The sequence below is a fragment of the Hyposmocoma kahamanoa genome, unplaced genomic scaffold, assembly GCF_003589595.1.
Source record: "Hyposmocoma kahamanoa isolate Upper Pololo Valley unplaced genomic scaffold, ASM358959v1 99879, whole genome shotgun sequence".
Taxonomy (NCBI): Eukaryota; Metazoa; Arthropoda; class Insecta; order Lepidoptera; family Cosmopterigidae; genus Hyposmocoma; species Hyposmocoma kahamanoa.
This window is the reverse complement of record NW_020656077.1, coordinates 5,005,189-5,031,998: the sequence shown is the minus strand read 5'-3', so window position 1 is coordinate 5,031,998 and position 26,810 is coordinate 5,005,189. Positions and strand designations below refer to the sequence as shown.

The window sequence follows — 26,810 nt, the reverse complement described above, 5'->3', positions numbered from 1 at the left end:
ATATGATATATGTACAGTTTTATTATTTCTTTATGTGAACTTGTACAAAATCATGCATAATATCCTGCATAATTAATGTAAATAAATTAACAATATCAAAAATTAGCTCCAGTAGAGCTGATTGTGATTTTTGTAGTTGTTTAGAAACCTAGAACCTCAATACGGTGAATGTTTGGACCTATAAATTGTTGACATTAAAATTTAAATGAAATGAGTTATTTTTTTTTTTTAAAGAGTCCCTTAAATGTCACTGGTAATTTACATAGTGTCGTGGTTGTCAACGTCATTTCGGTAAGCCCTGTTATTCACTATGGCTTTTTTGATATACAAAATGTGTGAACACAAAAATGCGGGCGGCTCGCGCGACTTGATCAAAATGCCTCGGTTTGCGTTGTGCTGTTCTCGATGGCAGCTAATCTAATTCTGGCTTGATATGTTCAAAAATATAATCAAACGTCAAATACAATCATTCTAGCGTAATTAAAGAACTTATCTGGATTTTGTCTTTGATTATCGTAATATCGGTGAAATCGCCTATTTGTTTTCTTTTTTGTAGTCCGGGTTTCTTATCTTCTTTTGCCCATAATAACTCGTATTTAATAAAAGAACTACTATAAAAAAGGTCACGTCATATTATCTACATGGCGCGTACAATCACGTCACTTTACCGCCGCAAACAGAGCTAAGTAATCAGACAAGCGAGTTTCATCGCGCCGGCCGCGCGGCTGCCGCGCCATTGTAACAACTACAGGCGTCTAATATGAGGGTGCACTACTACCAAAACATAGAGTATACGTGGTTCGCGAGCCGAACGAGTGTCGTTCCCAGTGAGCCGACGATAGCGAGTGATGATTGTTTCACGAGTCATGTTTTTCGCCTATAGCATATTCATCTCTATTTTCCCATTATTAAAATACAAATTTGTTTTATGCTATTTACGAGTAAATATTTGTTGTGAATTCAGGTTTGTTCAAATTTAATTATACACAATATTAGAAAATACTAAATTCTTAAATAGTCCGAAAATTTTCTCTCGTCACATTTCCGTTCATCTATAAACGTTTAACGTAATCCTAATGGAATTATTTTTAATAACATTGGATGTACTCAAAACTTTCTTCTCCGCGTTTGCTTCCTCTTCCGCCTTTTAAAAAGTAAAACATTATTATAATTTCATCTTCATCTATTTCACACGGGAGCGAAAACACACTACTGCCTTCTAAAAGAACATAGAAGCATCTGCAGTGCATCAAACGACTCTGCCGTGCAAACGACAAGGTGTATGCCGTGAAACGATAAATTGTCGTCACGATCTAGTGGGAACAGCTGGACACGACAGTCGTTCAACGATAAAATAATCGTCCAAAACACAGTCACGACAGATAGTAGTGATATGGGAACAGGTTAGACGCGACTGTTGTTCAACGATAAATAAAACGTTACGACATAAAGAGAACGCGCCCATACGTCTCGCTAATAAGTTTAAGAACAAGCTACTCTCTCAATTGCCGCGACTTAACAGGAAGCATTGGATTGCGGTACGATAAGTCGTGGACGTTGTCAACGAAAAACAATTAATGGGAATTACCTGTGTCATTGTCAATCGCAGCGACCTGTGTGACTAATTCGTTGATGTTGGCACTCTCTGCGACCTCTGTAGTCACATAGGTGTCTTGGGTAAATTGGGGCGGGTTATCATTTTTGTCCGCTATTTCGATTAAAAATACGTGTTGACCCGTATTGTTCCTCTTAGGGATAAGCGCAGATTCCGAGTTGTCTGTGGCGAAGACTTTGACGCTGTAGTAACTGCGATTTTCCCTGTCAAGCATTACCCGCGTAGTAATGTTGCCGGTCAGAGGGTCTATGTCGAAGGAATTTGTAGGATCCTCGAGTGCGTATGTTACTTGGTTATTTGCGGAAGTGGCGTCGGCGTCAATTGCGCGGACTTGCATTACTGGCGTGCCGATTGGTTCATTCTCTAGCACAGTGCCTGATCTTATCTCGCTGAAGATGGGGATGTTATCGTTGACATCTTCAATTTTTATGTAAATTATGGTTTCGGCAGCCAAGCGGTAGTTATTCTGTGAATTCAATTGACACACTTAAGAAAGAATTGCAATTATATTAATCCATTTCATCACTTAAAACCCATGTTAATGGACAGTAACAGAATTTATCATGTAATTAAATATAGCATGTTTTTAAATGATTTTTTGAAATTTTCAAATGCAGCAGGCAAAAAAATTTAAACGGTCATCTTTTTTAATGATTGATCCTCATTCTCTGAGACAATATAAATTAAATCGATCAATATTTGAGTCTGTTCTGAGCTACGCAAAAAATGTTTGGCTTGTATGAATTAACTTTGATAGTTTTATGTTGGGCCTCAAAACTAAGACAAATGAGCATTAAAGATAAAATTTAGATACTTATTTTTAGAACTAAGTAAATGTTGATTATATTTGTAGTAACATTATATTCATTATAATATAATCTGACAAAACGCAAGCCAATTTTTCAACAGCTTTTGGCACTCGCAGGCCGCTGCCGCGACATGCTCGCTTCGCTCGTTCAGCTTGTGCTGCTTTTTCATACACTAACCTAACCTAACCTACTGAGCGAAAACTGGAACTAAGCAATCAAGATTTGTTAGAAGATCTATACAAAAGGTATACAGGTTATAAATGTCATTAATCGTTAAAAAAAAGACCAATGATAAAAAAGTGGATCAAACATCATTTTTGAATACCAAATATTAATTTAGTATGCTCAAACATAATAATAGTGTTACCTTGAATGCAGTTCAAGTGAAGTAATTTATCCGTAGATCAACTAATATAGATGGAACAATTAATATATGTCAAAACATAAAAAACACCGTTTATTTAAATAAGTGCACATTTACAATAGATCAATTATTTCTTTGAGGAGCAAATAATAACCCGTACTCATATTCTAATATTTAATGGGATAATGTTATCTCATTAAATATTAGAATATGATAGTACGGGGTATTCCGTATCGCTAAATATGAATCTCAAAGACTACGGGGCTTCATAGAGCGATTTCCAAGTACTTTCTGTGTAGTTGCCGTCTACTGCTTTTGTGTTTTTCAATAGAGAGATATCAACAACGTACTGACATTTAGTAGCAGTCGAGCTCTTTGTGAAAGAGTTCGTCCAGGGAAGTGTTGCTACCGCACCTACTTCTTCCACCAATGAGTAATGTCAGCATTACTGTGTTCCGGGGTAAGGGCGCTTGCGAAATTACAGGCACTTGTAACTTGTCAACTTATGTAGCAGGGTGACAGGCGCAGTGGCAGTACCCCTCAGATCTTTGCGAATTAATGCTCTAAGTGGCACTGCAACTGTTATGGACAGGGGTGTAGCTAACCATCAAGCGCACGACTTCTTCGTCCGGTCATACCTTCGTCGGATACTATGATATTGTCGGTTAAATTCGTAAACCTCGTAACCTCCATTAATGTGAATAACCCCAGCTGCGACGCTAAAGTATAACACCTACTGGAAGGGTTGTCAAACTAAAATTTACCGTCATCTTGAGCAATTTTTACAGAAAGTGAATAAAATTAAGATGTGTAATACCTCCAGTACATTGGGAAGCAAAAACTAGTTTTAAAAATTAGATATTACTTACCAGAACCCGCACAGTGAGGGTGTAATCTGTTATTCTTTCATAATCCAAGCGATGGCCAAGTTTCAAGTAGGCGGTGTTTGCATCGGGCTCCAACACAAAAGTGTGCTGTTTGTTGGTCTGTTCAGTTTGGCCCATTACAAGCTCAAACTGGAGTTTGTCTTCGTCCTCGATGTTAGATCTGTAAAGGGGTAGTACAATTCAGATGCAACAGTTCTGATTCAATAAGCGTTAACGGAACTATAACATCGAATGTTGTAAGCGTGATCTGCAGACTAATCTACTGACGACAAAGCTTAAATACAATTATATAAATTAAGGAATGAAAGAAACAAACAAAACGACTACCCAAATGTAAAACGTCACCAGAGGGCGTGTTTATCGCGTCTCTAATAAATTCAAATCAAATCTATTAAACCTTTGTCTTTGTTATTAGATGTGTACTGAGGTGCTTAAAAATGGATGTCACCTTTTGACCGCTTTCAATAAAAGGAGCACGTTTTCATCACAATCGTATCATTTCATCACAATTCGACTGTATTTTTTGTATTTATGTTTTACGTTTACTCCAACATTTTTGTCAGAAAACGGGTGCCGCAGTAAAGTTTCCATTTAAAATGGAAATATTATCTAATTCCAATCCGAGAAAATCGAATGTCGCTTGTACACCTAGAGATAAAATGCTCCCTGTGTCATTTCGGATTCGGAACAGGCCCTGCGAAACATCGAAATTAAAAAAAGTTATAATATTTAAATTTGTATTAAGTAATTACCTCCCCTAGTTTGTTATAATTTTATTAACACAAAAATCGAACACGTAGAAAAAATTCCTTCGATCCGGCCGGATTCGAACCGATATCTTCTAGCAAACCGTGTCAGACGCTATGCCAACTAAGCCATGAAACGAATCGGCAGACCTCACGAATTCTTCTAAGTACTTGTTGTTGGATCTTTGTATTTGGTTTTCAAACGACTTTTCAGTCGTAGCGCCATCTACGAGAAATCTATGAAATTGTTTCGTTACCCAGTTAGGTAACTTTGCAGCTACCAGCCCCGCCTGGAGATGTGGCTATTAACTGTATTTAAATATGTATTGAATTGATATTCAATTATTTTTGTTAAGGTTATATTATTTTATAAATAATAGACACTTGCTTGGGCGTATTTTGTGAAGATTATGTAGGCACGTAGATACCGCAGCTTAGGAGCTGCGGTAAATGTCAAGCGGTGATGTGACATTCACGCTACGCGTTTATTGCAAAAATGCTTATCGGGAACTACAGCGGCATCTGTATAGCCGACAGTCCTATTCCTTATGTCGTAAGCTTTAGGAAGAAGAACGCAGATTTTCCTGATCTTGAACTAAAGGCACAAATAGTGACTTTTGACAATCCCGCGTGTTCTCAGCTGAAGAAAGACGTTCATCACAGTTTCGTTAGTTCCATAAAAATTTTTACTTACGGCACTACATGCCCTCCGGCAAACGTGAAAGCGACTTTAATAGTAGACATGCATTATACCTATAACGCAATCATAATAATAATAATAATAATAATAAAAAATCACATTACTATTTATTATTATTTATTTAACGGCTTACATTCCATGTTTTTTGTAATATGACAATAGTTCCGGTTTACGATACGATCTGGGATATAATTCATTCCCAAGTGAATCCAGGTCATTTCTGTAGAATTTATTAGGGTCAATAAAGTTAATTGCTAAGAAAAATGCAGTTAGTATGGTCAGTAATACAACTTATTGAAGTTTGTAGAATATAAAAAAATACTTTTGTTCCGGAGCTGTGTGTTTTTACAGTCAATTTGCTGCTTCTTTTCCACTCCATAAATGGGTAAATCAACTTTTAAATGTCCTGTCCATGAAATTTTAAATTTTAATTTGATTGAAGATTTTAATACACATTATTATTTTATACGCTAGATATTTGATTCTTTTATAGGAATCAGCGATTAGCAGTGCAAATATCGTCAGAAAAATATAATTTTTGACTTAAAAATCCGAAGGAACCCACCCAATAGCATCTGTCCCCTATATCACTAGTTGAATAAATTTTTTAATCATGTAAACTTTATTTAAAAATAAAAGCAACACTTCAGGTTTATGAAATATGTAATAGATTATAACTTCTTATATTTGTTGGAGCGGTATGATATATAACTTCAGAAATATCACCATTAACACTGTCTCTTGGACAACGATTGACCTATCACTCAGTGAAATTATCCACTAAAATAGTAAATCGAATATTATTTATTATAAAAAAACAACAACAAATTTTTTTTCATACTGTGTTATTTATCTCTTAAAGCTCACTGAACATTTTTGTGCTTTATAAAAAATAAAAAGGATAATGATATTGTTAAACATGGGGACAGGCAGGTTGTCCAACAGACATGTTTGGTTGTCCAAAGGAAATATTAAAGCTTCTAATGCCTACACACAGTTACGTAGGACTATTGCTGGAATTCCATCTGTACCCGCTAGCTTTATTCTAGTCAAGATTCCGCAGAGTTCTAGTACATCTTTTTGGCGTATGCGAACTGGTGCCATAGTGCAGTCAGCCTGAGGTAAGGTAGTTGGTAGGTTCCCTGCGGCATCCAGACGCGAACTTTCTGCCAAGAGCGAGGCAACGAGATTCGCCTTCTCTTCTGCAGTATCGGCCAGCGTGCCATCCGGTCTCAGCAGAGGTGGCATAAGATGGGCGACAGAAATTACTTTGGATCGCTTTGGCCAGGAACCAAAAGGATTTGCTACCTGCTGGATAAGAGGCAAGCTTGGAGCTTTTGCATATGATCGAACTTGGCCCTATGTAACACGCTTTTGCATTTCTTGCCCGCTACATTAAAAGCTTTCTTCAGATTCCGAGTACTCGGAGCTTTGCGCAGTCAAGCATCTGCAGATGCTTGGTACGCGGATTGCTTCTTTTCAGATATTCCCATTCTATAAAGTAAATTCCAAAAATCATATAGAACAAGTGTTTTAAACAAATAAATCTAGGAAAATTGTACTTTTATTATATAAAGAATCAAACTACACGAATTGGTCCCACGGACAACCAATTTGGTTGTCCAAGGGACTTTTTGAAATTTAAGCTACCTAAGCAAGAAAGAAGTGAGGTTTTGTGTCTTTTATATCACTCTCACAATGAAACCAAGAGTAAATAGAATCTGTTGCACCATAATTCAGTATGATATAACAATCTATTTACCTATTTCTTGTGGTGGTCCGGGGGACACACAATAAACACACCCACTCTCTTGAGCACAACTCGGCCAACTGATGCCACGGTTGGGCCGAAATCAAGACGGCGATGAAGTGTCTTCTCTTGCTAGTAAGAATAGCTGTTTATCATTATAGCATTATGTTCTGTGTATTGTTGCTAGAACGTTTTACCGGTTGTCCAATAGACTTGAGCCACGTAAGATTTTATGGGGACCAAAACTTAACGCAAAAAATCCTAAAATGGATAAAATAAAAAATATCGATACGTTTTTTGACAACAGTTATAATCATAATGTTTAAATATGTAATTACAAATAATCGCTGGATATTGTTTGTTTTTCGTGGTATGAAATATCATGGTGCGACAGTTACTTGAGGACAGACGTTAATACTATGGATCGAAGTTTTGGGTCACTCGGACAACCATTAAATAATGGATAATTTTGATAATTTAGTAAAGATGTTGGTTAATTATATATTTATTTCAGTATTTATTTTAAGAAAACCATACATAAAACAATTATATAAAGAATTCTTGTTAGTGGTCTCACTTTGTCTGGGACACAATGAGTTGGTCGTCGGACAAATAAAAGTTGATTACCCAAATACAGTTCATAAATAAGTTCGTAAATAGTAAACACATACTATTTACGATATTTTATTTTATTTTATTATCTGAGGGGAGCTTACAGCTACTTTTACAATATGGCTCTAAATATAAATAATCAGATACCGATTACAAGATTCCACATATAAAAATAAGAAAATAACACTACCATAAATAACTAACTAACACATCTATGAGAACACAACAATCGCTTTATCACTCACTTGAAAATAAGTCATAATAGTTTTTATATTCGTAACGCTGTTACAGAAAAGATCTATGCGACAGTCGTCATTGAGTTGGTTAAATGATGTTATAGATCTTGGTAGATAACTATTCACTCTAAAATTTGTACGACTAAATGGAACATGAAGCAAATTAATCTCACGAAACTTCTTAACTGGAACTTTGAGTATCATGTTACTGAGGATATTATAATAACACAGTCTTATTGTTCTTAACGTAAGCACGGCAGATTTATAGTATTTATAGATACTTACTGGGCTTTAAGAATGGTGATGGGATGGGTAAAGTTGGCGTAACTCTCCTTTAGCCTGATAGGTTCTCTTGGGACCTCAGTGAAACTTGGCGGCTTTTTATTCGACTCAACGACTGCGATGTCCAGTGTCATGGAGCTTTGAAGAGGAGGTTCCCCTTTATCTGTCACCACTGCGCTCAGATGGAATTTGTAGCCCGCGGGTTTCTGCAATTCATTGTCTTGTTAATATTAGTGTATGCTAATTCTTGCTGTAAACGATGCAATAATAGTCCTTATGGTAACAATAAGAAATATCTCATAAATACTTTTCAATTAATTACATTTTTATTGAATTGATTTTTTTTATTTTTTTTTGTAAAATTACTCCACTAGTTTGTTATAATTATTAATACAAAGATCGAACACTCCGAAAAATTCCTTCGATTCGGTCGGATTCGAACCGACGTCTTCTTGCATACCGTGCAAGACGCTATACCAACTAAGCCACGGAACGATTCAGCGGACCTCAGGAATTTTTCTATGTGCTTGCGTCGTGTCTTTGTATTTGGTTTTTCAACGACTTTTTAGTCGTAGCGTCATCTATGAGAAATCTGTGAAATCTACTTTTCAATTGCTTTATTTTAGTTTTAAGAGGCCTCAGTGTGAATTCCAATTTTACCCGTACTAATACGGTTCACTTTGCTTGGGTTGAACTGCATGGACGTTAGGTTCATTTCAGAATTTAATTTTTTACAAACGAAATTGAAGCCATTTGATAAATTTATATCGTTATACTACTTAGAATAATAACGCATAGAATGATAGTTTCATATCAAACGAACTGTCACAAGTGAGGCAAAAATCAGATTCATGTAGGCTAGTTTTAGTAGTAGGTTAATTTTCGGTTTTAGTGAATATTTATATAAAAATACAAGTTGAAACGCGTTACTTCCTTGTGGAATGTGATGTTAGTATCTATTTTATGTTTGTCTGAGCGTATTTTTACACTCATTTACAGCACATTTCGTCATTTTTAGCTAAAATTCTTGATCTGTTCGCAGTGCAAGTTGACCTTGAGCACTGAGACGGCCCGCCCGCTCGTGTAGGCCCTTTAGGCGCGCTTCAATTTGCCTCACTTAGCGTGTGCGGACTAGGTTTCTATGCGTTATTATTCTAATGTATACTATACGTGTTCTATTTAGTCCTGTTGATATAAAAAAATCGTCGGTATATGTAAAATACCTATTGAATACAGCGGTTTTCTTGTAAAATTTCGAGGTAACTTTGTATTTTTTTCTATCGTGTTTTCACACCGTATTAATCAGTTTATTAATAATAATAATCTCAATTTTACTATATATTTTTTCCAACAGTTTCGCTGTTGTGAGGAATCAACCAAAGCCATTTGAGGTAAATGTATATCATTTACTTACGTCTATACTCCTGTTAAGGAAGATAAGTCCGTTATCCTTGTCGATGTAAAAATACTGCTGGTCAGGAGAGTTGGTATCCAGTTGATAGCGAACGATGGAGTTATCTCCTTCATCGATGTCAGTGGCAGAAATGCGCATCACCGGCCGACCAACAGGCAGGTCTTGGGGGACAGATTCCATATACGTCTGCATATGAGAAAAGAAATATTTAGTTCAAATTAAAAAAAAATTGCCTTTATAAATATAAAGGTCTTTAACACACATCAAATAGCTGTGAAAGAGGCCTTAAGTACGTGTACTTCGTAAAACTGAAGTAGAAAATATCATACGGTGTGCTTCAATGTAACACGAAGCGTAATTCTCGAAAAATAATCATAATTGTGCCAGTGATAAATGCACATAGGTATAGAGATTGCTTAACTAATGAAAAACACACAACTTAAAAATGTGCAAAAAAAATCGTGCGAAAACTACTGCGGGAAATGAAAGATGTCGGCCCTACGCGGCTACCTACAAAATATTAAGCATGCTGACCACAAATAATTAGAAACTAGATTGTTACCGACACAGTCTGACGCAATGGAACAAAAAACGTATGTTGCGCAATATACGTGGTAATTTAATACAAATCAGCAATGGACAGCGTTAAAGAAAAATTGTCAAAAAATTCGTTATAAATTTTCATTATCGAATTCAAACAATCCTGTCCTTGCTGAACGCATATTGTATATATGAACTAACTAATAAACTTCGAGAATGTAGGTAACAATCGGATATTATTATTTTTTTAAATTACGTAATAGTTCTGTCGACAGTTTGTGGTACATGCGTTTCTTTCCTTTCCATACTTGTTCTAGAAAAAAAGAAATTTAAAATAGTTAGTATAACGATAAAACCTGAAACGAGTTTAAACACAATTACGAAGGAACACAACGTAAATCCAAAAAAGAAAGACCTGCGAACTCGATTGTAATTTCTCCATCCAAGATCAAGACCTATAAATGGCTTTACCTAGAAGTAACACAGAGTCATAAAAGGTTAAAACATTAGACAAGTCTTGTACTTAGGCCATACTGAAAGTTTCTGGATTCTGATATTATGACTAGATATGGTTATAATAGATTTATTGTTTTTCAAAGTATATGCCCTCCCTATTTACACACACGCATTCGTTGGAACCATTGTGAAAAGCAGTGGGACCAGTCTTCCGTAGGGACCTCTTCAATGGCTTCGTGGAACGCATTCACCGCCGCTTCCGGGCCTGTAAATCGGAAACCGCTAAGTTTATCTTTGATTTTTGGAAACAAAATAAAGCCGCATGGTGCAACGTCTGGGCTGTATGGCGGATGGGTCATCAACTCCACATTTGACGCCTTCAATTACGCTTTCGCTACCTTAGCGGAATGCGCAGAGGCATTGTCGTGATTAAGGACGCTTTTCGCGAGTTTTTTCCAACACTCTGGGCTAGCAGGTGTTTACATACCAATCTGCAGTAACTGTCCTTTGGTCTTCAAGCACTACAGTAGTGTAATGTGCTGATTGGCCGAAGAAAGAAGCAACCATTTTCTTACCAATGCTCCGACTTTTCTTAACTTTCGTCGGCGAATTTTCAAATGGAGAGACCCATTCACCGGATCGGCTTTTTCTTTCCGGTTCAAAGAAGTATATCCAAGTTTCGTCACTTGTCACAATAATATATATAGCCAATGATTGTTCTCCATTAAACTTTTTTATCATTTTATCGCTACACGCAGTCGTTTCTGGTATTCCGTTAAATTACGTGGTATCCATCGAGTGCAAAGTTTCCGAACCTTAAGATGCACATGCAATATCTTTTGCACCTGTCTCACTCCAATGCCTAATACAGTGCGAATTTGCTGATATGTAATTATTTTGTCAATTTCAATCAGTCGTACGGTATCAATATTAAATTCGGTAACCGCAGTCGCTGGCCGACCTACACGTACAACGTCATGGAGATGATGACGTCCACATATAAATTCACTGAACCACGAATACACGAAGCTACGACTTAAGGTTTCATCACCAAATGCCAATTGAAGTCTCTGACAACTATCTTGTTGACTTAAGCCACATCGAAAATCGTAAAAATCATGGACCTAAAATTTTTACGAATGAAATTCATTGTAATAGTGACTTACAGTTTTGAAAACGACACCACAATGAAAATAACAAATGACAGTCTCATAAAGTAAAAAATAACCTACTCACAGAAAATTCTTTTTTCAAATTTCGTATTTGTTTATTTTTAGTTTCTTTTACAAGTGGCCAGTTCCAGGAACTTTCAGTACGCCCCACATAGCAGAAAACGTTGTGATTTTCCCTTTGATAACATAGGTGTTGGTCCATACATCATCGCACCCTCAAATATAAAGTAACTAAATGTTGAAAAGTAATTTTTAAGACGTTGACAAAGTAGACTCAATGACACCGTACTGTACAACATTTTTCCTAATATTTTTCTCAATCAATCTTTTCCGTACAAACTTCTTTCCTACTATTACTCAGTCAGTCTTTTCCGTACCGTACAACTATTTTCTTAATATTTCTAAATCAATCTTTTTATTTCCGAATGCACCCGAATACAGATTCCCATGTCTAGCAATTATTACATTTATCATATATAATAATTTTAATTCAAAATGATGTACTTTATTGTTGTCTTGTTTTCATTTCAATTTATTTACCAACAATTTCGCATGACTATATTAGTAACACAATAAATCATGACCCACAATTTTGATCAGATTTTATTTCCGTACAAAAAAAGCCTATTTAAAATATATATCTCTAATGGTAACAACTCCGTGCGGTAACAAAAGAAAGTGGGGATCGTCTGTGAGGACGCTTACACGTTTGAACTTAATACCAAATCAAATACGGATATAAAAAGTGTCAGATTAGTTGAACTGTACATCATAGCCAGACAACTCCGCCAATAACCTCTCAAACTACAGAATTTCCTGTACTAAGACTACTAGAGCAATATATTAATTTTACATAGTATCATAGTTATTCTATTTTATTTATTGTGCCAATTACCCAAAAATTACACATTACGAATTATGTCATTTTGCTATTGAGGGAGCGATGTGCACAGACTCAAAACCGATGGATAGGTCCCTTCACCTGCGGACTGAACCAAAATCCCCTGTGGTACTCAAAGTGATCGTTCATTATAATTTAAAATTAACTTGAATGAACGCGACTTTGAATATTAATAATTAAATACATGCATCAAATCACTAATCTGCTGTGATCTTCTTGAACTGAAAGAATCATCAGCTCTCATTTTTAACCGACTTCGAAAAAAGCAGGAGTTTCTCAATTCGTATTGTTTTTTGTTATTGTATGTATCTTACGCGATAAACACATTTTTGAACTGATTTTGATGACTCTTAGAGGGTACCTCAGTAGTGGTCCCATTTAAATTTGAAGAAAATATTCCATCTCTAAGGATGGCAAACTAGGTTTAATCCGGTTTCACAGACTTACCGGTAACCGATTTCAATAAAACTTGGCAAATAGATGTCATTTCTTTCGAGGTCGGTTTTTTGCACTTTTTAATGAGATTATGTGTTAAAAAATTCTTTATTCAAAATTGCCAGGTTTCACTGGCAACCCAATTACTATAAAGAGACGCATCTATGTACCGTTGTCTATCGCCATCGACATTAGATAATTTTATGCACATTTGTAAAATATACACCCATGTAAAATTTAAGAAAAACACGTGTTACAAATTAATTAAAAACAAACTTCCACAGAAAAGCCGAGTGGTATAATGAATAAACATTGCACTTTTCATATTAGCATTATTTGAATTAAATTGCAAAGTTTTGTCTAATTTTCTTATTCACTACTGTTAATTCTCACTACTTTATAATTTACAAATTAAGTAGTATATAACTAGTGTTGTCTGACTAGTGTCAGATGTGCCAATAATAGAAAAAAAAAGAAAAGACAACGACTTATAATTTACACTTGAAAGAAAAGGACGCACTGATAAAATGCATCTACCGGAGCTACTTTCGTCACGAACAATAGCCAGTCTAAGTTGAGCTCTAAATAATTTGTTGTCATCAACTATGTTACTGAAATTAATTACCTATGAAAAGTTATGCCGTCATTTTTGAGATCAGATTTTTGGCTACTAATGCCACACCATCTTATCGCACACGGAGCAAGTTTATGCTTTAAAGTATTTTATTGTAGTAGAAACACAGATACATTCACAGGTCACAATTCTCCGCGATTTGAGTCAACGCCCGTGTACGCGCGGTGTCTTAAGTAAGACATATTAGTGTAACGTGTTGACAGTAAGTGTTCACCTTGCATGTGCCGTCTATTAGGCTCTAATGTCGATGTCTGTCGCTGTTTAATACTTCTATGTTCCTTGAAACTTCAAACAAATTCCCATGATCGTTCCTAAAGCGTGGTCATAGACTAAAACGTAGTATTATATAAAAATAACAAAAGCCCGAATGATATATATTCAGCGCCAATAAAATTATAAAATCAATAAAATTATTGATATTGATAAGAATACTAACTACTTTGTCGAAGACAGGTTGGTTGTCATTGATGTCTTCTATTTTAATCTTTATAGTGCAGGCGTCGTCGAGCTCTGGTTGGCCGTTATCGGTGGCGCGGACAGTGATGTACACCTCCTTTTCACGGGCGGGTTCATCGTGATCGAAAATCTGTTAAAATATAATTGCAATTCATATTACTTAGGGCTTATAAGAAAATACACATGTACAATACTTCACTGTAAAGATTGTAAGTTTGAGATGCATTGCAAGTTTGAGTATGATCACTGCAACAAAGAATGTTTACAGTTTTTGTAATAAATAAAAAAAGTATAATATACGGAACGCGTTTACATAACAAGGCGTAATTGTTGTAATACTCACGTCGACAGTTGTAATTATCCCGGTAACGGGATCCACCTTGAATCGTTCCTTTTCATTAAATGTGGAGATAAAATTGTAAGTGATTGAACCTCCTCTATCTGGTGGATCTCGATCCACAGCCTCAACCTGTGAAATTGTATAGAATGTAATCAAATGTAAAAATAATAAAAAAGCACAATATAAACGAACTTAAAATGTAAAAGAACCTTGGCACTGATAGTACGATACGTACGCAATAAAAAAATGTGTACAAAAATAAATAAAAAATAAAGAAGTATGGAAGTAACTCTACTCATGATAATGATTACTGAATAACTTCCTTTACATATGGTTCGCAAAACCATTTTTGAATGGCCCTTACAAATTGCTACATAGGCTGTTTGCTAGTTGCACGGACAGATTGTAGAAAAAAAAGAATCTTATCACCACAATAGAGTTATACTACCTTAATGAACACCTACATACTACATGTCTAAAAAAAGAAAAGTAAATCTATTTAAATAATTACTTTCAGAAAAACAATCTACTTTCTATTAAAATCAAAAAAACGTTCACAACTTTTATTGAAGATAATTATTTGTTTTGATACTCAACTTAAATTGTATACTTTTAGTGGCACAGAGTAAAAAACAAAAGAATGCGTTTCTATAATTTTGAAAAAGGAATCTCTATTTATTGTATATTACTGTGATATTACATTATATACCCAATTTATTCAATCTAGCAAATAAATTGTAAGTTAACTTCATGCTGATCAATCACATTCACACCTTACGAGGAAAAGGTGCGAAACAGCTATTGTTTTTATTTCAATTATAACAATTTATCAGTAAAAGTGAATTAATGGTCTTACTGCAAATTGTTTACTAAAATTGCTCTAAATTTAAAAAATAAAACTCATCGTCATTCCGACGTATACTTTTATATGTATATATTTTCTGTTACGTTTTCGCGATTGGAAAGGAAAACTATTTTTTTCGAATGTAAGTCACGTTACTATATTCATCAAACAAAGCTTTCCGGTTTGTTCGAAAAACGAATAGACGCTATTTAGATCGGGAATAATAGTTTCTCCTTCCAAAATATTTGTATGTAACACAATTTGAAAAATCAACAAAAAAGTACTAAATGGACCTTACTTCCAATAATGTGACTATTTTTATTTACACATAATACTTAACTATCCATTTGTAAATGAGAATATATACATTAGTTACATTCCGTATTTTTTAAATGTTCAAATCGTTTTTTCTCAATTCCACAATATTTTAATTTGCGACAGTACTTCGAGTGCGATAGATGCTGTTATTGACAATGTCGATCATATTCACAGATCAAATAATATATTTTATTTTTTATATATTATACCCCTTCACATTAATATGATTAAGTATTATTTTTATATTCGAATGTAGTATCCTGAAATATTATTTAATATACACCCGCTAAATCTCAAATTACGTTTCAAATGCACGTATCTGGTAAGTTTTCAAAGATGTAAACTTAACTATCGCGTTTGCGTTAACATTTTACTTTAAACCTCATAAATATATAATTAAGAACTAAATAAAAATCTTAACGTAAACACGGTAGTTAAGTTTGAATGTATACAAATTTACAGTCAGGACTCTGAACACAATGCGACGAGACTAGACGAAATTAGAATCGAAATTTTGTTACAATCGCAAAAAGCTCAAAAATCTCGTGAGTAACCTCACACTCAAACTCACTCACGGGCGCGCGCCCGTTGTTTTAACGATAAACGTTTAAGGTGCTCGAGTTATTTCCTTACTGTGTTCGATCTCTTGAGGGAGGTAGGTTACGGTAAATATTTCTATCGCCGTGTCTATATCTGGCTGATTGCAGGAAAAAATATTTCAAAAAATTAAAACGAAAAGTAAAATGCAACTTACTGTCATAACGTAGGTTCCAATGGGTTGTTCTTCTTTTACGCTCGGGTGGTATTTCGCGCAGTCCTTAAAAATCGGCTTGTGATTGTCTTTCACCTCAAGTTTAGCCTGAAAATAAATAGGTTATGGTACTAAATCAAAATTATAGCAACGATAAATTGAAATTAAATCAAAATGAAAATTATCGACGGATTTATTGGAAAACCGCAATAAGAAAATAAGGCGCTTTGTAATAAATAAATACAAGGTCAAGTACAGATCAAATTTCAAATCCAACTCTGTGCCTCTTACGATAAAAATGGTAGAAAAAGTGTCAAGCTTGAAGTGCTCATGACTTGTTACTAAAAATAACGAAATGGATAAACTTAAATGTGAAAAAAATATATTATTGAAGCATAATTATATCTACTAAAACATCTCGCTCATACGTTTTTGCGTCCGCTGCAGGGTGCGTATTAAAGGTATTAAATTAAAATGGAATCTGAACGTTTCCGGCCTAGCTCAATAAAATGGCCTTTACTTTTAAAACTTTTTATGTAAATTTTCTAAATATGTTTAAAATAAATCACTATTGCCATGTGCAAGTTTCGAGTAATCACTTCTTAATTGAAAATAACTAGAAAATAGCTAGTAAGGTCTAATTGTAACAGACTGGTATGAGCGTAGCTGTGCTATTTTTTTTAAGGATTGCTGGTGATAATTTTGCCACTAAAAACCACAACACCTCTAAATGATTATCACTAGTATCAGGTTTCTTACCACGGTATGACTTCTTCTTTCAAAAAAAAAAAAGAAGTCATACCGTGATAAGAAACCTGATACTAGTGATAATCATTTAGTGAATAACCACGAAAGTCTTAAAATCTACACAACACCTCTACCATGATTTTATAGTTTCTAATTTAGAATTTCCTATAGAATATGCTTTATTTGCACTGATGCACAGTGAATAAGTAATATTATTTTATTTATATATATATGTGTGTATATTAAAACTTATTTATTACGGCATGCATAGGTATACATACTTTCTTTTTTTTTGATTTTCCTTTTAGGATTTTCCCATGTTCTTTCCTTGTACGCTATATGGATAAAGTTTTTGGTTAGTGTCATAAAGAAGGTCATATTAAGAAAGTTTGAAATTTGGTGACGGGACAGAAATAAATCTGCAAACAGAATAAATAAACAATACAGAATTAGACTGTCAAAAGGATACGAAACATCAACGTAATGCCATAAAAACCTTAGAGGATGATTAAAACACAGGGTCAATGATATCTTTAGAAGGTACAAAAATTGTCACTCAAATTTAATCTAAGCCAGTTAAGTTAAATTGTACGTGTTACCAGTATTAACCATAACCCCCATGCATTCGGATAGAGAAATAAATCGGGTTAATATTTAACCTAAATTACTGCCTAAATAAAATAGATAAAATGCCATACGTAAACGGTATACATAAAAAATATGCATGCATGGACATAAAAGCCTTGAATAAGATTCCATGGAGTCAGAAAAGAGATGCGTTGGATGACGGGATGGAGATAAAGTGATAAGATGCTGAGATACTCACAGGTTGGTTGTCCAGATGGCGGGAATGTCGCAGCCGGGTACGAGCCGTGGTCTGGGGTTCTGGCCATGAGTCGTCTGCCAAATAAACAACGAAATTAAACCATTGTAAATAGGACAAATATATTTAACCACAGGACAATAAATATAGAAGATGTGCTCAGTGGGAGTGGTACGCGTGCCAACAGTACGCGGAGTTCCGCATACTAGATGTCAGTCCGCCATTTACGCTAATTAAGTTATGGTCGTGTCAATTATCTCACGCAAAACCTCGATAATCGTGAAAAAATGCTTTCTTTCGCTACTCTGAATTGTAAAAATGGTAGTCGCACAAGTAATATTAGCCATGGTGCTGTTTCGTATCATCATTAAGTCTCATTTTTTATTTTTAATATACTATTATCAATTTTCTGTTTACAGTAATCATTTTTTTTCATCAATCATCAATCGATTCTTCAATTGTCAATATTTAACTAACCAAAATCACACTGCTAAAGCAAGTACACCCACCCATATTTAGTAACCTGTTTAATCCAATATAAACTAAAATATACACGCATTATGCGAAGCACGGTCTTATAAAGGGCTCTTCGTGATCACCCCACACATTTATCTCAAATAACATACCCACACGAAATGATCGTAATATATCACCCGAAGACCTATTCAAGTGGAACTTTAACTTCAATCTTGTGACTGAGTTATACTGCCAATATGTGTTATTATTAAGGAAGCTATTAACACACAATAAATGAGTTGAATCTATGGCTAAATCATCGTCACCTTGTATTATTTTGACAAATATATATTCCCCGAGAACTTGCGAGATGTACCGGGAAGTAACGAGGGCTCCTTGTCTTAACAAACGCATTTTCATCTCTGTAACTATCGAGATATTGGCACCTAAAGTGTTTTTGCTAATAAAAATGCCGATTACGTTGATTTTGCTTAAGAGGGAGGAGCATACCAAAAAAGTTTTGACGTTGGCTCCGCCCAAATTTGTGAAACAAATATATTATATGCCTGAAGTTCGCGTGACATGCGACAGTTCTCGATCATGCATAAATATAATTAATTATCTAATTTTTGTCCTAATAACCTGTAGCATTTCGAGGATGAATCGAAAAAATGTGAAAATTAGAGGTCGTTTCGTGATTTTTATCTATCGGGGAAACTTTATTGTTTTATGTTTCTGATTAATGTCTATGCTTGAATATATCGTGTAGTTACTCATACAGTATTTTATTTTTAACTTTAAAGTGGATATACCCCTCTAAAATCAAATTGAAGATTAGGAATTTTTCCTCTGCTCCCTCTTAATTCGTTACAAACGGCATTAAAAAAATTGTAATTTTTAAACATTTTCCTTTTTGTTTGTTCTTGTGTTGTCCATGCAAATCGAAACGTAATAAAATAAAGAGTGTCACTAATTTTGTCGAAAAAATACGATACGATAACCCTAAGGATGTGTTAATTTATTACATGATAGGACATAAAATCGTGAAAACAGGTAAAACAGGTTAAAACAGGTGTTTGGTTGGTTAGTTAAGGCCAAAAGTAGTTATTTAAGAATACAATAATCTAATTTTGTTCGAATTTTAATGGAGATATTTCTCTTTGAGTACTACATAGAACCTGCTACATTTTGGTTTTCAACCGAAGCCTTGTGGTTATTAAATTCATATTTATCCCAAGAATTTAAAATTTCCGGCTTAACGACGCGTCGCGCCGCCAGCTGCCCCATCAGTCGCTATCGGGCGCATGTCGACGTTGGATCTGTGTCAAATGATCTCCGCCTGTTCTTATTTTATCCATTTCAAATATCAGCACTCGAGTTGCGGGACGCGAGTGGCGTTTCCCCACACCTCACTTCCTAAAATGTAGGCTCGCGTTAAAAAACCTCGCCTTAACAATGACACTGAAACTAAATAGATATAAAAAAACCGAGTAGATTTCGTGTCGCCGATCCCAGATCGCTAAAAATGACGATTACGTTAGTTATCATAAGGAGGGCAGATGTATGTACTTTGGTCTCCTTCTTTGTAAACCCATTAAAACTGTCTTAACAAGTGTTACGAATGTTACTAACATAGATTTAGTATATCCAATAGATTGGCCCTGAAGTATTGGAGACGAGACCAAAACAAAAATACATCTGTGTGCGTATAATGTGCATGTGTGCAAGATAAACAGTGTTGCGCCATCCACTGATTTAACTTTAATATCGATTCACATGTTACACCGGCATTATCGTCCGTTTAACACTATTTTTCATTTTAAAACCAATTATTTTTCAAAAATAAACGAAATTTGTTTCGTTGTCAGCTGACCCTAGGTTCATACAGGCTCATAGCGTTTTATTAAATGGTCTCGTCTACCCATCTCGCTGTAACATACGTGTATACTAACGCTCTTTCACTTGCATTGCCAATCTATGAGTACCTATATACTAAATCTATGGTTACTAATTACAAGTTATTTTTCATTAACGTACTGTGTCCCAATGCACAGCAAAGGTCTACCCCAAAATCCTTCACTGCTCCCTTTCTTTGACGATTTCCCACCACTCCTCAAACTCATCGAGATAATCCAGCCAACACCTTCTCGGCCGGCCCCACGCATCGCGAATGACGACGTTCGTCCACTTCTCGGGTCGCATTCGGCCAACGCGATCCGCCCAATCCCATGTGACCCTAGTTTGTTCCCCACCGTCGTCAATGCCAGTCATCGAGAGCACCAGAGTATTGCGCACTCGGTCAATGCGTTTAAAGCCCAAAATGCTGCGTTCCACTTCCCTCTTGCAGATCTTGAGTTTGGACTTCTGGAAGTCGGTCAGCGACCTTACATTTAATACACGCACTAATTTTTCATAGAAATTACTATCCATGTATTTTATCCTCCGCTACTTGTAATTATTACCCCTCCGCGACTTGTAATAGCCACTATACTTTTTAAGGTGCCCTGTAATTACGCTATTCATTTAAGGGCGTATAAAAAAACTGATATTATGCTATTCTTATATAGATTTGTATTCTTCATTTTCATTATTATTTTTCAAAAACTTAAGAACCATAATTTACCGTAATTAATAGTAATTATGGACTGTTTTGTTGCTTTATGTGCAAAGAAAAATATTGGTATTTTTATGAGAGATTGCAATGACAATAAAGCTTATAAACAATGGAATTATAGAACATACAATAAGAATACGCTAGGGCCTTATTTAAAAATATATAGAACATACTTGTACCTCTTAAATACAAATCTAAATCAATAATAAATAACGTGCTCTAAAATTAATTACATACCTATACTGCATCTGTACCATTACTGCGATTGTTTCGTCGATTTGCCGTAAATCGCACAAAGCTTGATCAACGGTGACAGTGACATTGCATAGGGATGTTACAGTTCTTTCCAATAAACCCGCCATTAGTATAAGAATCAGATAACTTCCAAGATGAATAGATTGTCAATACAAATTATCTCCATTTAGTTAACTTTATCTATTCATTTCGATAGACTCAACATGATTACGCAATTCCTTTCAAGATTAGTGGTCAAGAAAAATCCTCTTCGAAGGATCTTATTTTTTACATATTGTTATTTCTAAGATTTCGCAAATGGGACGTATCGTAAGCGTCGGACAGTAAGCAGAACAGACTAAAGGGCGCGGTAAGGCAGCACAAAGGTTTTAACCACTGAAGATAAGTTTTATCGTGAAAACAAAACAAGTGTTCTATTTAATGGTTCATAAGCACATCTAAACGATTTGATCGTTTCAAAAGATTCTATCTAAACGATAATATTCAGATTGCAATTATCTTACAAATTGGAAATAACGTGCAACCTTTGACTCAAAGACAAAGTGCGTAATGCTTTGATGTGGAGAACCAACATCAAATTACCGCTTGAATGCGTGACAAAATTGTTGCTTAATTTTATTCGCAAAATAATTATGTCATATGACGATATCCCATGGTCGAGTGGCTTGCACACAGATTTGCATGGTGTCGCCATCTCTGAGGTCCCGTGTTCGATCCCCCGGGTCAGTGCAGAAAACTAACTTTTCTATATTGCCTCGTATTGTTTGTGGTACCATCGTCGTTTCCGATTTCCATAACACAAGTGCTTTAGTTATTTACTTTGGGATCAAAGCAACGTAAGTCATGTTGTCTAACATACGTGGATGATAATGACAGTACAAATATTACAAAATGTCCACGAATGGATATCATTCAATTAGCCCTTGTGTGATTAAAATATGTTACCCAATTCAATATTCCACCTTGATAAAAGGTTGCAAGTAACATTTAAAATAATTTCAAGACAACATTATTACTTAAAATATGTCCTGTAAGTTTTGTTTTCTGACAGGTTTTTAAGAGTTAAACACCAAACAAGATAGTAGACAATACATTGAAAATCATGTCTAGAAAATGTTACTCCACTTCAGCTACATATTACGAGCGTATAAAGTTGAGCTACAGGACATCCTCTGAGGCCAATTTGTACGGCCATTGTGAGGCCAGGGGAGAATTAATGTATCTGCAACACGAACCTTATTAGGGCCTCAAAGGCTTCTGATAATAGCTGCAAACTGATAGCTTGTACATGTGACATTTAAGAACTCGCGACCCGTCTCACGCTGCCGTTTATGGTAGTGATGTCAAACAAAGTGTCCTGTCCACCTATGCTCTTTTGCCTACAGAATAATAACCATTTACATTTTAAAGGATGGCAACGTATAATATCTAGCGCAAATACATCATGTGTGCGCGTTAACTGTTAGAGAAAAATCATAAAATGAAAAAGCTGTGACCACACGGGACCTGCAAACAGCCCAGAACGTTGGTTTGTCTGAAAAACAAATATAAAATAGTCTTATTTCCCATTAAAACAAATCGTCAGCATAGCTCAAGTTTCCATTTTTCATGTTTTGTTGGAGACACCTACAAAAGAGAGGATTTTCGGAACGTAGTAACTCGTTCTATATTCGTTATAGATGCGGTCATTGTATTGTTTGTAACTCAGAGTAAGCGAGCAGTCGTGCAACAGGCTGATCCATTTTCTGGAACAATCTGTTAGGGATTCTGCAAGATGTGACTGTACTCCAAATTCAAAGGATGGCGACTTCCCGTGTATTTTCTGACTCAGTGTTTTTGACAACGTGCGTTAATGAGACCTATCAATACTTGGAATTCATTATTAAAGCATCAAAAGAGCTAATTGATTATAGGCTGTAGAAGCTGGGGTTATAAAGATGATATAGGTTATATTTATAATATTGTCCTGTATTTCTCTTCAGGTGTTAGTTCGTAGTAGCAGAAAACAAGAAATTTTCGGTTTGTTACCAAAAATAATAAAGATCTTATCGAGTTCTTAGGTTTTCGCGATTGTTACGCATAGGAAATGAAACTATTTTATTTTATTTTTATAATCGCGTATATTTGTTTTTTCAAACTAATTGTAACTATAGTGAAAAAATAGGGTGGTTTGCATCAATATTAGACATAACTGGTTGAAGACTGTACCACCTCAGTCAACCGTGACCTGTAAAGGGCCCGAAACGTCGGTTTGTGGGAAAAAACAAATATACGCGATTTAAATCCGGAAAAATAGTTTCATTTCCTATAATAAAGATCTTCCCAAATCTGCCAAACTCTGCCACATTTAATAGAACTTATCGTGTTCTGCAGCAATGAAAAATAATAAAAATTAAATCTGCCCAAATGACAGAAATCTGCCACAAATGGTTACACTGTTTTCAATATAAATGTGACATTGACATTGGCAAGAGGTCTCTTGTCAAAACGTTCCTTTGCAACTTTCGCTAACTCCAATTTAAATACTGTCTAAATATTTTTGTAAAAGTGTTTATGGCATTACCGTGTAATTGATTATTTACTAGTACTACTAGTTACCAGTATTTAGTAATATAAAATAACCAATATGCCAATACTTCAGGTTGGTAAACATTCATTTATGCTTAAAATGAAACGTTACCTAATCTATGCTCGAGCTGAATCAATTGCGTTGTATTCTTGCATCTATTCTAAAACACAATGTTTTACAATTTTTTTTATTCCCGACATCTAAAAATATATAAATATATATATTGATAACTAGGCATGAAGTAAAACGCAAAATTATACTAGCAAAATCCATGAACGGCTCTTCGTTGTTATTGGGGTAGCTTGCGCTATACTACTTTATGTCACATATTTTGTAACTATCCCAAAACTTATCAAACCTGTCTGACAATAACAAAATTAGGAACACGAACCACACAATTTTCCAGCATTAAAGATAAATATTTTAAAAACTAAGCAAAATGCAAACAATGGCCATGGCAAAATAAACTGTAGGTACTTTTCTATTTAGAACAGGACAAGCGCATTACATCGAGTGGCGTGTGCCTGACACCGGAACCTAGAGGTAGGTGCTTTTTTACTCCCGGCCTTTGTGGGGCTTCCTTTGGTCACCCGAGGGAGTCTAAGCCCACGAGGAGGTGATTGTGTCGAGCCAATTTGAATATTCAAGTGCGGGCACGTTCCGCAAACTATGTCGATGCTTCTCTGTTTTTTAATTATAAACACTACCAACTACAGAGCTAAAATTGAGCAACATAAATTTCACAACAAACTTTTTATCAGTTTAATGGTAGAGCGGTTGCCCTAGGTTGGCATAACAAACACAGGTTAGACTCCTGTCAGATCGAAGAAATTTTTCTGTGTTCGATCTGCCTTCGGACCATTTATACTATTAATGGTGTAAGTGGTACTAACCTGTCCCATTTATACCTGTAATGGTGTAGGTGACACTAGTTTATCCCAGTTTACCATTGGATTTTAAATAATGGTATAAATGGTACTTAACTGTCCCATTTATACCTGTAAAGGTATGCAGGTTGTAGGTAAGTATCATTTATACCACTATTTATTATCCAATGGTATATATAACTGGGATAAACTAGTGCCACCTATACCATTTCAGGTATAAATGGAACTGGTTAATGCCACATATACCATTGGTATAATTGATCCGAAGGCGTCAATATTTGTTATTAATAGTTATAAACAACAAGCTAAGACGGCGGCGGCGTCGAAAGCTGAAAATTTCAGTGCAAGAACTATAAGAGACACAAAGAAGAATTTTGTTGACTTGATAACTCGACCTTGTAGCTTATCCCGTGGTCGCGGGTTTGAGCCTTGTCGGGGCGTAGGAGTTTTTATCATAATAGTAAAACATCATAATATACATTAATAGAATCAATATCTTCGTTTCTTTTTGTAACTTTATTATATTCGGAATACTCGGGACTTAATCGTATATAAAATGTACCTTTTACCTCGTCATTACGGACGTTTTTTTTGTAATATCAAGTGACGAAAACAAGTCATGCGCGTGACGGTAAGCTACACGTCTGTCCATATCAGTTACAGTGCCACTCAGAGCTTAAAATCGCAAAGATATGAGGGCACTACCACTACGCCCGGCACCCTGAGACATAAGTTGACAAGTCTCATGTGCCTGTAATTTCACCAGCAAAGTGCTGCAGTCGTATTGAGTCCCTTCGAGATCATGGACGTTGCGACACGTCTGAAACGTCGATGTGAATGAAATATGTTGTATACACGATTAAATCCCGATTTTGAATTAAAATTAATGCGTGAAAATCTTGAAAGTTTACATAAATGTATCCGGAATACTGCCTCTGTGGCCGAACGGTTACCATGCCGCACTGCCACACAGAGGTCCCAGGTATTCCCGGGCCAGGATAAATATTTGTATGGCCTACATTTATTTCTCTCGTGAGTTTGGGTGTAATTTGTGGTTGTCAATGTGTGTGTCCATTGCACCCGCGACACAGGGTTTCCCTTTTTTATTTTGCGTTATTTACTGTTTTTAGATATCCTGTGTTCACTGATTTCAAAATATGTACATTCTGATATAGTAATCTGGTTTCTATTTTAAATAAATTCCTTTGATATGATTGGTAGCGCTACTATTGTTGAAATATTTTAATAAAGTTCAGATTGACAGGATTTGTCTTCCTCGACCGTAACGTGTGACCATATTGAAATGCCAACGAATTATTATTTCATAAACTTGACCGATAAACCGATTAAAGGACCGTCCATGGTCGATCGAAATCGTCCGATCGCATTATTTATTAATCTCCATGCCATAAAGTGTTGCTAGATCGTTACCTACATTTTTTACATTTTTCGTAACTTTAGACCCGCTCCTGTGAGTAACTTTTATATTTACGACAATTTTGGTAACTTTTTGATTGATGAGATATTTTAAAATTCAACTATATTTATTGTTGAAAATTGTAAATACTTTACGAACGCATCCAAATCAGTCATGGTAACTCAGAGATGGCGCAAACAATCTCAAATCTACCAATGCCACCTATTTTTTTTAGGACAACGTATATATATTGTTATTAGACTTTGATTTTAAAGATACCCATGATGTAAGTTTTGCTGCAAAAATGTCACTTTCCAGATATACAAATGTAATTTTCGACTCAAAGACCCTGGCAACACTGATGCCATCAGTATTATGTGCACATATTTCCTATTTCCTCCGGGATACCTTATGTTACACCGCCTTGATGTGACTAGGTTTAAAAGCCTCTTTATCACCTTTACGTCACCTTTACGCCAGTGTCACGACGGGACAACTAAGTGACTCTATAGACTACGCACAAAAGCCAGAGTTCTTTAGAAAAATGTTATAACTCATACATTATTTGTCAGGTCTAAGACCATATGGACCATGTGCTTTGCCAGGTCTGAGATATCGCAGTCTTCCTATGATTCTACCAAACATCTTGGTATTACAGGACGCCTTGAAAGAAGCAGGGTGCAATTTAGAGTAGAATAGAACAGAACAGAACAGAACAGAGTGGAGCGGAGCGGAGCAGAGCAGAGCAGAGCAGAGCAGAGCAGAGCAGAGCAGAGCAGA

The 26,810-nt window shown here is 35.4% G+C and overlaps 1 protein-coding gene across 2 annotated transcripts in view; it reads right to left on the bottom strand.

Annotated features, from left to right (window-relative positions):
• Positions 1-26,810, bottom strand: part of LOC113239517 (DE-cadherin) — a 280,147-nt gene that overhangs the window by 71,291 nt on the left and 182,046 nt on the right. For both annotated transcript variants that reach the window (XM_026476556.1, XM_026476557.1), the window contains exons 2-9: positions 17,836-17,909; positions 16,266-16,370; positions 14,353-14,478; positions 13,990-14,139; positions 9,416-9,601; positions 8,005-8,207; positions 3,658-3,835; positions 1,589-2,081 (exon numbers count right to left, since the gene is read on the bottom strand). In XM_026476556.1, coding sequence (XP_026332341.1) covers positions 1,589-2,081; positions 3,658-3,835; positions 8,005-8,207; positions 9,416-9,601; positions 13,990-14,139; positions 14,353-14,478; positions 16,266-16,370; positions 17,836-17,909 — 1,515 coding nt within the window. The remainder of the gene's footprint in view (positions 1-1,588; positions 2,082-3,657; positions 3,836-8,004; positions 8,208-9,415; positions 9,602-13,989; positions 14,140-14,352; positions 14,479-16,265; positions 16,371-17,835; positions 17,910-26,810) is intronic.